This window comes from Typopeltis vanoorti, chromosome 20, assembly GCF_054136105.1.
Source record: "Typopeltis vanoorti isolate ZY-2024b chromosome 20, IOZ_Tvanoo_1.0, whole genome shotgun sequence".
Classification (NCBI taxonomy): domain Eukaryota; kingdom Metazoa; phylum Arthropoda; class Arachnida; order Uropygi; family Thelyphonidae; genus Typopeltis; species Typopeltis vanoorti.
Genome location: NC_143568.1, coordinates 29,481,798 through 29,495,532, shown reverse-complemented (window position 1 = coordinate 29,495,532; position 13,735 = coordinate 29,481,798). Strand labels below are relative to the sequence as shown.

General features: G+C 35.7%; 1 protein-coding gene across 1 annotated transcript in view; it reads right to left on the bottom strand.

The window, feature by feature from the left end:
* Positions 1-13,735, bottom strand: part of CtsK1 (C1 family peptidase 26-29-p) — a 103,883-nt gene that overhangs the window by 26,748 nt on the left and 63,400 nt on the right. Inside the window, exon 8 of the mRNA XM_090410714.1 lies at positions 7,953-8,111. Coding sequence (XP_090266840.1) covers positions 7,953-8,111 — 159 coding nt within the window. The remainder of the gene's footprint in view (positions 1-7,952; positions 8,112-13,735) is intronic.

Here is a 13,735-nt window from a genome sequence, read left to right as displayed (position 1 = left end):
AACCATGTTGGCCTCTATAGAGTATCATATCCTGATCCACCCATTCTTGAATTTTGTCTTTAACCAACTTTTCCAATACTTTTACCACTACTCCTGAGATGGTGATTGGTCTGTAATTCAATACTGCAGTTTTAGAGCCACCCTTATGCAAAGGAACCACTTTTCCTAACTTCCACTCCCTAGGGACCATACCAGAGTTCAAACTTAAATTAAATATCCAGGTAAGAGGGGTTGACAATTCATTTGCACATTCACGCAACACCCGAGCTGATATTCCATCTAAGCCTACCGCAGTGTTTGCATTTAAGTTTCGCAATATATTTAATACCTCTGATTCTTTAGCTTCAATTCTCACATTAGGTATTGCTATAGGTATAGAGATATCCTCACTTGGGTGATAGACTTTTGAGAAGTGATCACTCAGTAACTCGACTATTACATCTGATTTTGTCACCTCAATACCATCAGCACCCACTAAGGTTATCCTTCCGAAGTCATTCTTCCTCTTACTTGCCACATAGCGGAAGAACTCTTTGGGATTACCCTTGATCTCTTTGGCTAAGGTCTTCTCATAATCTGATTTAGCTTTTCTTACTATGCTGGTAACCTTCCTAGCTTGAGCCTTGTACTGCTCATGGGTGTCCTGATCGCCCTTCTCCTTGTAAATTCTCCATAACATTTTCTTTTTTTGTAGTTCAAGCTTGATACTACTGCTCATCCATCTAATGCCTGCCTTGTTTGACCTCCTGACCATGGGGACACAATCTGATATTGCTTTCCTCAGATACCCACTGATTTTATCCCAAGCACTGCTAACATCTTTCCCTTGCAATATGTTCTGCCATGGGATGGCTGCAAGCTCACTCCGAAGCTTGTTATAATATTGCAAAGACTCTGAGGATATCCTGGGAATGAGTTAGGATCAATACCCACTACCTGGACATGCAGAAGCTCTCAGCAAAGTGGGTCCCCAAATGTATGAATGCCAACCAAAAGATAGAACATGTGCTGTCATCAAGGGATTTTGGGTCATTTTGAGAAATCAGGTGCAAATTTTGTCTCGTATATTGTGAATGTTGATGAAACATGACTTCATCACTATGACTCAGAGATGAAACAACAGTCAATAGAGTGGAGACATGAAGGTTCTCCATGGCCAAAGAAGTTCCAAACCTAAAAGCCAGCAGAGAAGGTTCTTGCCATTGTTTTTTGGGATATGGATGGCATAATCCTTACAAAATAAATGGCAAAAAACAAAGATGAAACTGTTACAGCAGCAGTTTATTTAACAGCTCTGAAGGAACTGAATGAAAAATGCTGTGAGAAATTGAGCAGAGGTGTGTTGCTTTTGCAGGACAAAACACCTGCTCACACTGCTCATGAAACCCAACAGACAAATACACAACTTGGGCTTTCAATGTCTGCCTCACCCACCCTATATGCCAGACCTGGTCCCACCTGACTATTTCCTATTCCCAAATTAAAAAAAAAAAAAAAAAAAACTCTTGAAAGGAACAAAATTTACCACAGATGAAGTCATATCTGCAGCTGATGAGTGGTAAATTTTCTCAGAGGATTGTAAATGATGCAACAGCATTGTAACAAGTGTATAACACTTGTGAAGAATATGTAGAATGATGCGTAAGTTATGTAGTTCTATCAGGTAACCAAAAAAAAAGTTTCTGCGGTTTTCAGTAGAGTTTGCTGCAATGACTTGTTTTATTTTGTAGTGGTTTGCAGAATGCAATTTTTTGTGTGCGTCATAAGGCACAGATAAGCATCAGTCAATCGGTGTGCTCTAACTTGGTGTGTACTCTTTTTCTGCGACTTTGAACCCTTTTAAATTTTCAAGTGAACCTGGTGTAATTCACAAAGCAAACAGCTTTGCGAATTTAAACTGTTCGAAGGCTTCAGAAGTGTCCTGTAAGATGTGTGACATTGAAAAAGATGCAGCAGTAGAATGTACTGCACAGAAATGGTTTAAACAATTTTTTTCTGGTGATGAATCACTTGAAGATGCACTATGTTCAGGAAGACCCTCCATTATTGATAATGAAGAATTACATGCTGCTATTGAAAATAATTCCACATTAACATGTCAAGAACCTTTGCAAATGTTTAACGTGAGTGGTAAAACAATTCTTTTATGCTTGCATCAACTGGGAAAATCATGGAAGCTAAGCAAATGAGTCCTGCATGCATTATCAGATGACAATAAACTTCAAAGGCTATCAATTTGTTCTTCACTTCTTTCATGTCATAAAAATGAGCTGTTTTTGGATTGCTTGCTCACTTGTGATGAAAAATGAATCTTGTGCTCTAACAGGAAGTAAACTTATCATTGGTTGTTCACCAAACGATTCAGTACCGAACGCTCCAATGGCACCACTTCATTCCTAGAAGACTATGCTTTGTGTGGTGGACTGGAGTTAGTATTGTCCACTACAAGTTTCTAACTGCAGGCCAAATAATTACAGCCAAGAAAGCAGTTTGGAACTTTCGATAATTAAAAAGCTTTAAATAATGGTAAAAGAGCCTGCTGAGTTGTTTACACCTTTTGAAGCAGAAAAGTCTATTGTATACATAACTGAAAGCCACTCAGTACCACACAGTTAATTATGAGAAAAATAAATGCTGTTAAGTTTAAAGCCACTGAACTCTGTCCTTCAACTTACCTAAATTTAATTTTGTGATGACAATGCAAACAAGTTATCCTATGGAAGTTTAGTTAAAAAGTTGGTAGATTAGAATTGCTTCAAATCTCCCAACAGTGAACTTTGAGGCTTTTATATTTAATGAGGCTGATCTTGAAAAACTTAACATGCCTGGATATGAGCAAAGGAAATTAAAAAAAATAAAAAAGAAAAATTTTAATTTCGCAAGAAAATGAGTACAAAAATTAAACCCCAACTTTACCTAATAATTTATATGTACTCCTTTGTTCCTAATAAGTTCATTAATTTGCTTAGGCATGGACTCTACCAACGTACAACACGTTTTTCTTATTTCTGCATCTCAAAACGATACTTTTATAATGGATTGTATTATGTTATCCTTTGTATCACAATTTAATTTTTCAAGTCTCTTTTTCACTATGGCCCAAAACTTTTCAATTGGGTTAATGCCAGGAGAGTTACCTGGCCACTGAAGCAACTGGATGTTGTGATTTTTGAGAAACTAACTTTTTTTGAAATGTGGCATGGAGTGAGGTTCTGTTGGAAGATAAGTTCTTTGTCTTCCTGGATCTGTGGGACCACTCTTTTCTCCAATATTTTTATGTATTGGTCACTTTTCATTATACTATCAACAGGCACAGGTGATCCTGGACTGTCATGTGTAAAACAACCCCACAACACCTTTTTAACTGGGTGTTTGGGAGCGTGTTGAAGGTGGTCAGGAGAAGTCTTCTCAACCACTAATTTGCAAACATAGGGTACTCTCTCTCCTTGTAAAAAGAAATGGCTCATCTGAGAATATGACCTTCTTCCCTTCTCAATAGTTCAATCTTTATACATTTTTGTCCACCTACAGCCTCTTTTTCTACATAGCCTTCGTCAACTGTTATTTCTTTTTTGGTCTGTAGCAGTCCTCCCTTCTTCCAGGAACCTTCGATGTGGCTGTCACATCAGAAATATTAATCTTACTAGCTGCCAAGTCTCTATTTAAATCTACGGCAGACAATCTTGGACTCATTTGACTTTTCTTTTTTTGCCAGGAGAAAAAAGGTACCTTTCCCCCTAAACCTGTTTAAAACTGCATTAACAGTATCCCAAACAAACACCACACTCATTGGCTATTTGTCTTTGAGTCATGGATGTGTGCTGAGAAAGAGTACAGATATTTGAATGCTTTCTTGGAGATGTATCCATTTTATAGCTACACAAAATTAATAAACCATTATGAATGTCAACTTATTTACACTATTAAAAACCACACAACACTAATAACTTAATAAACATCTTAGAGATAGTTAAAACACGCATCACTCAACCAAAATAGTGAACTAAAACCATAACCAGAACTGTAACAAAAACTTGACGAAATTTGGCTTGTTCGGATTAATTTGTTCGCTACTGTATATAAATTTTTATTGAAAGCATGCATAAATTCCCACCTGTTAACTTTATTGTAACAATGTCAAAGAGATGTTTAGTGGTTACCCAGAACAAGACATTCTGTTTGTCTTCTACAGAATTTAGGTTATATGGCCTCTCTCTCTCTCTCTCTCTCTCTCTCTCTCTCTCTCTCTCTAGCAAGTTTATTACAGGGACCATAGGACAATAACTTCTTGAGGCGGACAATTTGTTGCTATAGTGAATTTCCAATAGAATAGCATTGCATCTATGGGACTTTGCTCAGGACTTTTGTGGCAGTTTGTAATAGTGAGTAAATATTTGATTACTATTACAAACTGCCAAAACAGTTAGTAAAGGCTAACTGTTACAGTAAGATTTCAATAAAGAAGAAATCTACAATCTGTCCTAGTCCAGCAAGAAAGAGGAATGCTTTTCTAATGCTGATTTCAAATATAATGATTTCCAAACTTTCCCTTCATTTATGATGTGAAGATAAAGCAGAAGAGATAGATATATGTAGTGTTTTATTAAACTAACTTCAGAAATTTTGCTAAAGATGAAAATGGAATAATGAATTTAATGTACAGTTATGGTTCCTGATGCAAATGAATGATGGCAAAATAATATTTTAAACCAGAGACTCATTCATCTAGCTTCTCTTTCAGTAGGAAAGGATGGCAGTACTAATACGGTGATAAACTAGCAGATTAGAATTGTAGATTCAAAACAATTAGCAAAATAAATAAACAAAGCAAACAACAAAAAAGAAATTAGCTTGAACAGTCAACCACATACAAGTAGAAACATATATTTGTTGAAAGTTCTCATTTGGTTATACTAAAAATTAAAGATGCCAAGATATTACATTCTTGGTTTAATCCTTTATCAATATTAGCAAAAGTTTAGCAAACTATGTTTGCTTACACTTGAATACAGGATTAAACCAAGAATATCTTGGTATCTTTAATTTATAGCATAACCAAGTGAAAAAACTTTCAACACCTATCTCTGATCCAGAGTATTTTAATAATAAGGTGATACACCTTTTCACTACTTGTAAATGGGAAATATGTGATGTCTGCATTACTTCAACTTTGGTATCTTTTCTGGATTTGGCTCCCACTAATGATGTTTATTAATGTTTGTCTTTGGGCGTGCTTGCTTCCTGTGGAGAAGAGAGGCTCTACACAGTGGTGGGGTTTTCTGCCTGTCACTGGGTGGAGCCACTGTTCAGTTTCCTTTCCTGGAGTGATGAGTTCAAGGTAGATGTCTAATGGTGATGCTTTAGGGTCGCTCAGTGAGATTTAGAGTGATCATGTAGATCACTCAGAGTTATTGGAGAGGTATCTGTGCACTTTAGCATATACCTCAAATTGAAACCAGTCTGGATAGTGGCTCTTCCCATAATGCTAAGCATTATATACAGGTCCAAAAGAGGGTGTGCTTTGCATTATGGGATACTAAGGCAATTAATGTGAAGTCATTGGCCTCTATATACAAGTAGCCCAGTCATGAAAATAATTAATATGCTTACACTTACAAGAATATAATATCTCAGCATTTTAATTTATAGAAAAATATATTATTTAATATAAACTTTTTGCTGACATTCCACACTTGACTACCAACCTGCTTCCCCCCCCCCTCTGACCACTCATTATCTGCTATGTCAATGATGAAACCATTGTTCTTTTATTAATAGGTTTTGAATTTTTCATATGATATAAATATGCTATTTAATTAAAAACACTTAAGTTCTAGCAAATGCTATCTAGAGATGGTAGTATTAAAATTAGAGTTTCCCTTTATTTTGACTAAATTAATGTAACCATAATTGTTGAGATTAGCAGAATGCTTCACACATTTGCCAAAATAACAGCTTCTAGGTAGGACTGTTGCTTTCTTCTATATGTGAAAAGTTATTCAAAGCATTGCATGTGATGGTGGCATAGGCATTTATGTTCTTCAAGGTATATGTTAATAGTTCTCCTCCCTGGTCAATATAGGCTATCATGCAAACACTTTTTCTTTTTTTTAGACCCTAGGATTGTACTAAAGGTGTTTGCATTTAGAAGAATAGATAATGTTGCTAGTTTACTATGTAGTTTACAAATGGTGTGAAGATTATATTTATATAACACTATGGCTATCTTTACAAAAGGTATATCCTAAATGTAATTTTTCTGTAAAATCTCGTGCATTTACTTTATAAGTTATATATGTCTTTGCTCTTGATTGGAATTTTTCTTCATGAGTATTCTAATGATAAGACATAAGCATGTTTACTTCACTTAATTTATATTTTATAATGATGTATAAAGCTGACAGCTTGTTGCCTGAAGTTTATTCCTGGAATACTGAGATGAACAAGAAATGGTAAAAACTTTACAATAAAAGCAACATGTTCGTTCAAGTTAAAATGATTAATAGTAAGATGAGTATCATAATTAGCAAAATATTAGTAACAGAAACTCTTAATAAAATGTAGAATTAATACAGTCATGTAAAGAAGCTGTTTGTGAAAGCTAATACTATTAATTTTCACATGCTTTAACCTGAGGAATATGGAGATCAGAGGAATATGCACAAAAATCTTAAGGCAAGTTTTTTTTTTTGGATATTCAGCTTTTTCTGATTTCCTCCTCCAATGATTAATTTCATGACTGCTGTTCTTGGAACCATTACAGTTGGTATTATAACTACAAATTAATGCTGGTACTTAATTCTGCAATTTCCCTTATGGTCAATAATTGTTCAACAACTCTGTACTTTCAACTTCACATGATTATATGCATTAGAAGCAGTAAAAAAAACTCTTGAGGCTACTTGAAGACATGTATTTTCACCATATCAGTGATTAGTAGAATATGATACATCTGAAGATCAATTCCCCATCAGTACTGAGTTAGTTTCTCAAGGTGTGAAGTTGATTTTTCTCCTCATAAACATAATCTTAAACATTCTGGTAACCAAATTATATAGAATGTTTAAATGAGCAGAGCAGGACTTAAGTAATTAGTAACTAGAGTAGAGTTCATGCAACTACTACTCTAGCTCAACAAATATCTTGATAGAGAATGATAATGAAATAAATATAAGCAGTGGTTATTTTGATTATTTTTGAATATTAGATGAAGAGCATTTTTGGATGCTAGTATGCTCCTTTGCCATGAAAAAGAAACAACTACATTATCTAACTAAAAACATCATCCAGATGAAGAGACACTTGCATATTATAAAAATATTAGATCTTCTTCTTCATGCATTAGATGTAATATATGTTGCGACCAAGACTTCATCTTCTTTAATAGTATCTTTTAATCTTTTTCTAGGTCTTCCTGTTCTTCTCTTATTCTTTGGTTTCCAAATAGACTTGTTTTATTATTCTATCTTCACTTCTCTCAACATGTTCAATCCATTTTATTGTTTAGTTTGCTACCCAATTGTTTATTGCTTGTATTTCACATTAGATGTGAAGATGTATATGGCAAATATATAACCACCACTTAGCCTATTAGAAATAGGTTCTGTGGTGGTTACTTAAACCTTGTCTGCTGCCACTGACAAGTTTTAAGTTGAATCCCAAAATGGCATGTATGTTAGTAAAAAAACTCCACCTTTGAAAATTTATCAGTTATCATTCTTAAAATTAGGCATCATAATACCATCTTCCTTACTGGATGGCTTGTTCTAGTCTGCTTGGACTTAAAAAACAGGAATATATTCTCTTGACTAATCTAATCCTTGAGTTATAGACTTTTCACCTCTTTGAGGGTGGTATCAAAAATTAGCTTAGTATTTTGAGATTTTTAAAAAGGAAAAAATAAAGTCTCGTCTTATTCATATTAATATGATAATTTTTAATAAGTTACTTACAGCTCCAAGATAAGGACCGTAATCTTCTTCAGCAGCAAGACCATGTGCTTTGATATATTGATAGGCTCTAAAATCCTCTCCTCCATCGCATCCATTATTTTGAAACTGCCAGCTGCAATCAATAAGCTGTTGCTGTGACAAACGCACTAGTTTTCCGGTCTAAAGAACATGAAAAAAAAATTTTTTTTTTAAATATATATATATATATATATAAAATTCGCACACACATATACATGCCTTAGTAAAGCAGGATAACAAAATTTAAATAGTTTTCAGAATTACAATAAACTGCACCTTGAACATTACTTCTTATGTTGCATTGTGTAGTTGTGATGGAACACCAGTTAATGCCAACTGTAAGAAATTGGGTACTGATATCTGCTTCACTGATTTTGCATTTTACAGCATGTTGGTTATATAAAGACCACTGTAAGGGCAAGGAGAACTTCTTGCACTTTATTTCTTTTATCCTAGTTTACTAGTTTATTTATTTTTCATGACACAAGAGAATATATTCGGTAGCAAATAAAAAAATATTTACACTTGTTCATAAATTACAACAGCAGACCAGGAATGGCATTGTATTATACTAAATCCAAACCATAATCAATTATTTTAAGATTAATTTATTAACAGTAAAAAACATTTCCAAGTCCTAACCCTCCCTCCCCCCCTACAACCAGAAGCCTTGGATAATAATTCCTATAACTGATTAAATGGCTGGTGATGTCAATCCCAAGCCGCTAGTGAGAAAGCTAACGGAAAAATGAGTTTTTGTTTAGCACACACATTTACACATACAATTGACATAAAACTTCTTTCACAAGCCCCAAAATCTGCCACCAGGACTGTTGCTGCTAATCCTTTTAAGTCTGCCTGTAATCCTAATGTGTTATTTTCTGACTCAATCAGTAGTCTAATGATATGACCAGTAACGGTTACCTGTGGGTGTGATAAAAACTCAAAACACATCCTAGTGGAAAGAATTCTTTCCAATAATAAGCCAATTTTTCTAAAATAATTCATCAGCTATTCCTGATATACTGAAGTAAGTTGAATATGGTTATTTAATTTCTTCAATTGAAAAAGAAAACACTGCTTTTAGATTTAAGAATGACAATTCAATCATCATCTTTTGAAGATTTTGAAGTTATTAGCCATTTCATGACCAAGATAAAGAAAGAAAGGAAAACAGCTTGTTCTGCTAGTAATAAGTATATTTAAGAAACATTTTTGTACTCAATGTTCATACTTTAATGAGGTAAGACTGATATGTAGAAAAGGAAACACAGATAAGGATATGTTCTGAGTTCTCAACAGGAGAGATGATATCTGTGATATATTTGGAAGAAGAGGTGGCTTAAAAAAGGCCCTAAGCAAGATGGGAGAATGTCAAGGCTATCCAGTATTCTGATTGGTATGTGTTAGATCATTACAAACAACAGATACTTCATCATTCCTTCCAGCTTGGTTTGTGAAGGTAGAGCAGGAAAATCAACTTGAATTATGAACAAGACAGATAATCTGTCTGAAGGTCAACTTTCAGAGATAAATAATCAATAAAGAGGTCAAGGTGGTTAGAATAAGGATAGATAAAGACAACAAAAAAACAACAGTATGCTAAGGACATTCTGAGCTAGAGCAGATCGTAAAGAATGGATTCTAAGTTGAGTAATTTCTGGCGTGGAATGTTATATCTGACAATGAACATGTACTACTCTCATTACAGAATCATGCAGAATGCAGTAATATAAAGTAGTGGCTATTAAAAAGCTTAGAAATGGAAGAGATATTCTGGATGATTGAAATAATTACTTCAAAAGATTGCTAAATGAAACAAGCAGTGATAGAACAGTGATGGAAAATAATCATGAGCTAGAAGATAATCATCAGAAATGTAGAAAGACAGTTGGAGTAGATGATATTCAACCAAAAATGCTCAATTATTATTATTATAAAACCTCCATGGAGTCAAATATGAATCCATGGAGGTTTTATAATAATTATAAATTGCATTACTCTCATTACAAATTGCAGTGCATACTCTCATCGAGGGAGGTCCCATTGTTATGCACACAGTTTATCATGCTGCATCTGGTATGATATGGTATCATCTGGTAATAACCTCTTAACAGCTTATATGTCTTGATCATATCCCCCCCCCCTTCTCCTTCTATCCACCAATTTCTGTAAATTGCATTTTCTCAATCTGTCTTCATACTCACCATTCCAGAGACCACTTCAGTCAATCATCTCTGGACCTTTTTCAGTACATCTTCATCTTTTTGAAAACCAGGTAACCAAATCTGTGCACAGTAATCCATAATGTGGCCTGATCAAAGCCTTATACAAGGTAACCATAACATCCTTAAAGTCAGTGCCCTGTTATTTCTATAACAGAAATAAAACTGAATGTGAGATTTTTCAAAGAAATTTCCAGGTAAGATTATGCAAGCACACTTGAGAAGAGACTAAGAAAAACTGTGAAAAAGAAACTTGGAGAAGAATGAGTTGGATTCAGGCCAAATAGGAGGTCAGAATATATTCACTTTAAGACAAGTATTTGAGATTTCTTTGGAAGGCAATCTGGAAAAGCATGACAAGATGCACAAAGAAAAGCTGTTCAAAATTCTATAATTATATTGTGTAAACCAGACATTATACTGAGAGATATACAGTCTACATTTTTGCTGTAAGTCAGCAGTTAGGACTAAAAGGAGGTACTGGAAGATTTGATATAAATTCAGGTATAAGATAATGGTGCACACACTATTCTCATTGCTATTCATAATCTGTGTTGATCACATTATGGAAGAAAGTGGAATGAAATTTGATATCAAATTTATAGATTCAATTTAGCTCTTTATATAGACATCATACTCTTAAATCTAGCATAGGTCAGTGGGATGCCTTAACGCAAATGAATAACTTCCGTAGTAAATTTGGAGTGAAAATCAGCAATAAAAAAGACAATGAAAATAGGATGCTTAAGGGTTAAAGCTGTATAACTAAGAGGAGACCCCAACATAGCCTTTAAAGGAATGCGGAGAACTGACCAGGACTTCTGACCTAATGTCCAATCCTCACTTCTCGTGGTGCACCCTGTTGGGTACCTGGATACTGAACGAACAAGGATGGACTGGCAATTTGGGATTTAGCATTGTATTCTTATTAGCTTAAACCAATATACAAAATGATGGTACAACATGACAAAATTTCATCCTGGCTGGGGCGTTGCCTGGTTACACCAGCCCCCCCCCCCCTCGTTGTTTTCGCCAGGGAACCAGGGTGAACGGCAAAAAGTCAGCTACTGGAACAAATCTGAAAGCACACCCAACTCAACATCACCAGAGTTAAAGATCGATACTATCAACATAAGAAGCCTGAATGGCAAAGAAATGGAGCTAGCTGAGGAATCAGATAAGTACCAGATCGACATAATAGGAGTGACTGAAACAAAAAAGGCAAAAACTGGTGAGATCTTTCTGAGCAATAAATATAAAATGTTATATTCAGGCAATGAAAATCAATGAAAAGAAGGAGTAGCCATAGTATTCAACACAAAATACGAGGCTAATCTTCTTGAATGGCAGGCAGTCTCAAGTAGAGTGATGTGGGCAAATATCAGAATGGGGAATTGGGCAATGAGACTTATTTGTGCCTATGGTCCCACAGAAGGTTCTACTAAGGTAGAAGTGGAGGAAGTTTTTGAGTCTTTAGAGAAAGCAACTGACACAATTATTATTTTCAGGCGACTCCAGGAGTCCTTAGACTCATTGAGAGAGGCCCTAAACATCATGTCCACACATGATGTTTAGGGCATTCTCACAGTATCTATACGACATTCTCACAGTATCTATCATACTTTGCCTTGAACTCGCTCACCGTCATAGCACCCACAACAGACTCTGGCAGCTTATTCCACTCATTTACCACTCTGAAAGTAAAGAACCCAGCTCTAACACCCCTGCCCAGCTTCCACAGGTGTCCCCTAGTTCTCCACCCACCAGTCCTGATCTCAAAAATATCCTCTGAATTTATCCTATAGAATCCCTTTAGCAATTTGAATGTCTCAATCATATCTCTCCTTTTCTGCCTATCAACTAGTTTCTGCAACCCACATGAGAACATGGAATGAACCTGTTCTCATATGGTTCATTCCATAGACCTGCTATCATCTTAGTCACACACCTCTGGATCCTCTCCACCTCTTCCCCATCAAAAAGGAACCGAGGTAACCAAATCTGGGCACAGTAGTCGAGATGAGGTCTTATCAAGGCTCGGTAGAAAGGTACAATAATTTGCTTGTCTCTGCTCGTCAAGGTATTTTTCAACAACCAAGTGAGTTTGATGAGCTGATTTAGCTACTTTTGCAATGTGCCCCCTAAACTTCATCTCCCTATCCACCAACACTCCCAAGTCCCTGGCCTCATCAATCTCCTGGAGTACAGTTCCACCAATGTGGTATACTGCTGCTAATCTTTTCACCCCAAAATGCTTAACCTTACATTTTGTCACATTAAATTGACATCCATTCTCCTTAGCAAAGAACTCCAATCTATCCAAGTCATCCTGCAAAATTTTGACATCTTCTGCATTCACTATCGCCCTACCCAACTTTGCATCATCAGCGAACAAATGAACTGTTCCACTTAGATCCTTCCCTATATCGTTGATGAACAGAGTAAACAGCAGTGGTCCGAGAACAGAACCCTGCGGCACACCACTAGTCACAGGCCGTCTTTTGGACTCTACTCCTGAATAAACTACTCTTTGATATCTCTCCATAAACCACCCACCTATCCATCTCACCTACCCTATATCCATTCCCATATGTTGTAGTTTACGGATTAGAATTCCATGTGGTATTCTGTCAAATGCCTTTGCCAAGTCCAGCAGTATCACTGTAAACCCATTTCCCTTATCCAGTTCAGCCGTCACCTTGTTATAAAACTTGAGCAAGTTACTGAGGCATGATCTACCCTTCACAAAGCCATGCTGTCCCTAATAGAAAAGGAAAAGTTGGTTCTTATTGGGGCTCTAAATAGCAGAGTAGGAAATCATTGTCAGACATACAAAAAGATATTGGGAAAATTTGGAGAAAAGAGCAAAGCTAATAATAATGGCAAATACCTGTTGAATTTCTACTCAGGACATGCACTGGTTATTACTAACACAATGTTCCAACATAAAAATGTGCACAAATTTACATGGAGAGAAGAGGCAAGGAATAAGAAAAGTCTTATTCACTATGTTATTGTTGATAGTGATGTTTTCTCCCTGGTGAAGGACAGGGTGTACAGAGGATTTGAAATTGGAAGTGATCACCATTTAGTCTTGAGCAGGATAAAATTGAATTTCATATTGAAAAGAACATGTGAGAAAGTATTAAAATGAATAAAAGTTGAGCAGCTCTCAGATGTGAACTGTAGACTAAAATACACAAAGATTATTGAAGAAAAAATGAAAGAGTTTGAGAACAGGAACCAAACCTTGGAGATTCAGTGGCAAGCCTGATTGATTCAGCCAGAGAGGCATGTGGTGAGGTTGTCTGCAAGGATAGAAAAATCAGAACTCCATGTTGGACACAGGAAGTTAAAGAGGCAGTGAAGGAAAAGAAGAAAGCATACCAAAAGTTCCTGGTAAATAAGTCAGCTTGTGCTCTTAGACAACACAGAGACAAATGTAAGAAAGCTAAATACTGTGTAAAACTAGCTAAACAAAAGTCATGGGAGGATTTTGGCAAGAACACAGAAAATAAATATCAAGAAGATGGCAAAATA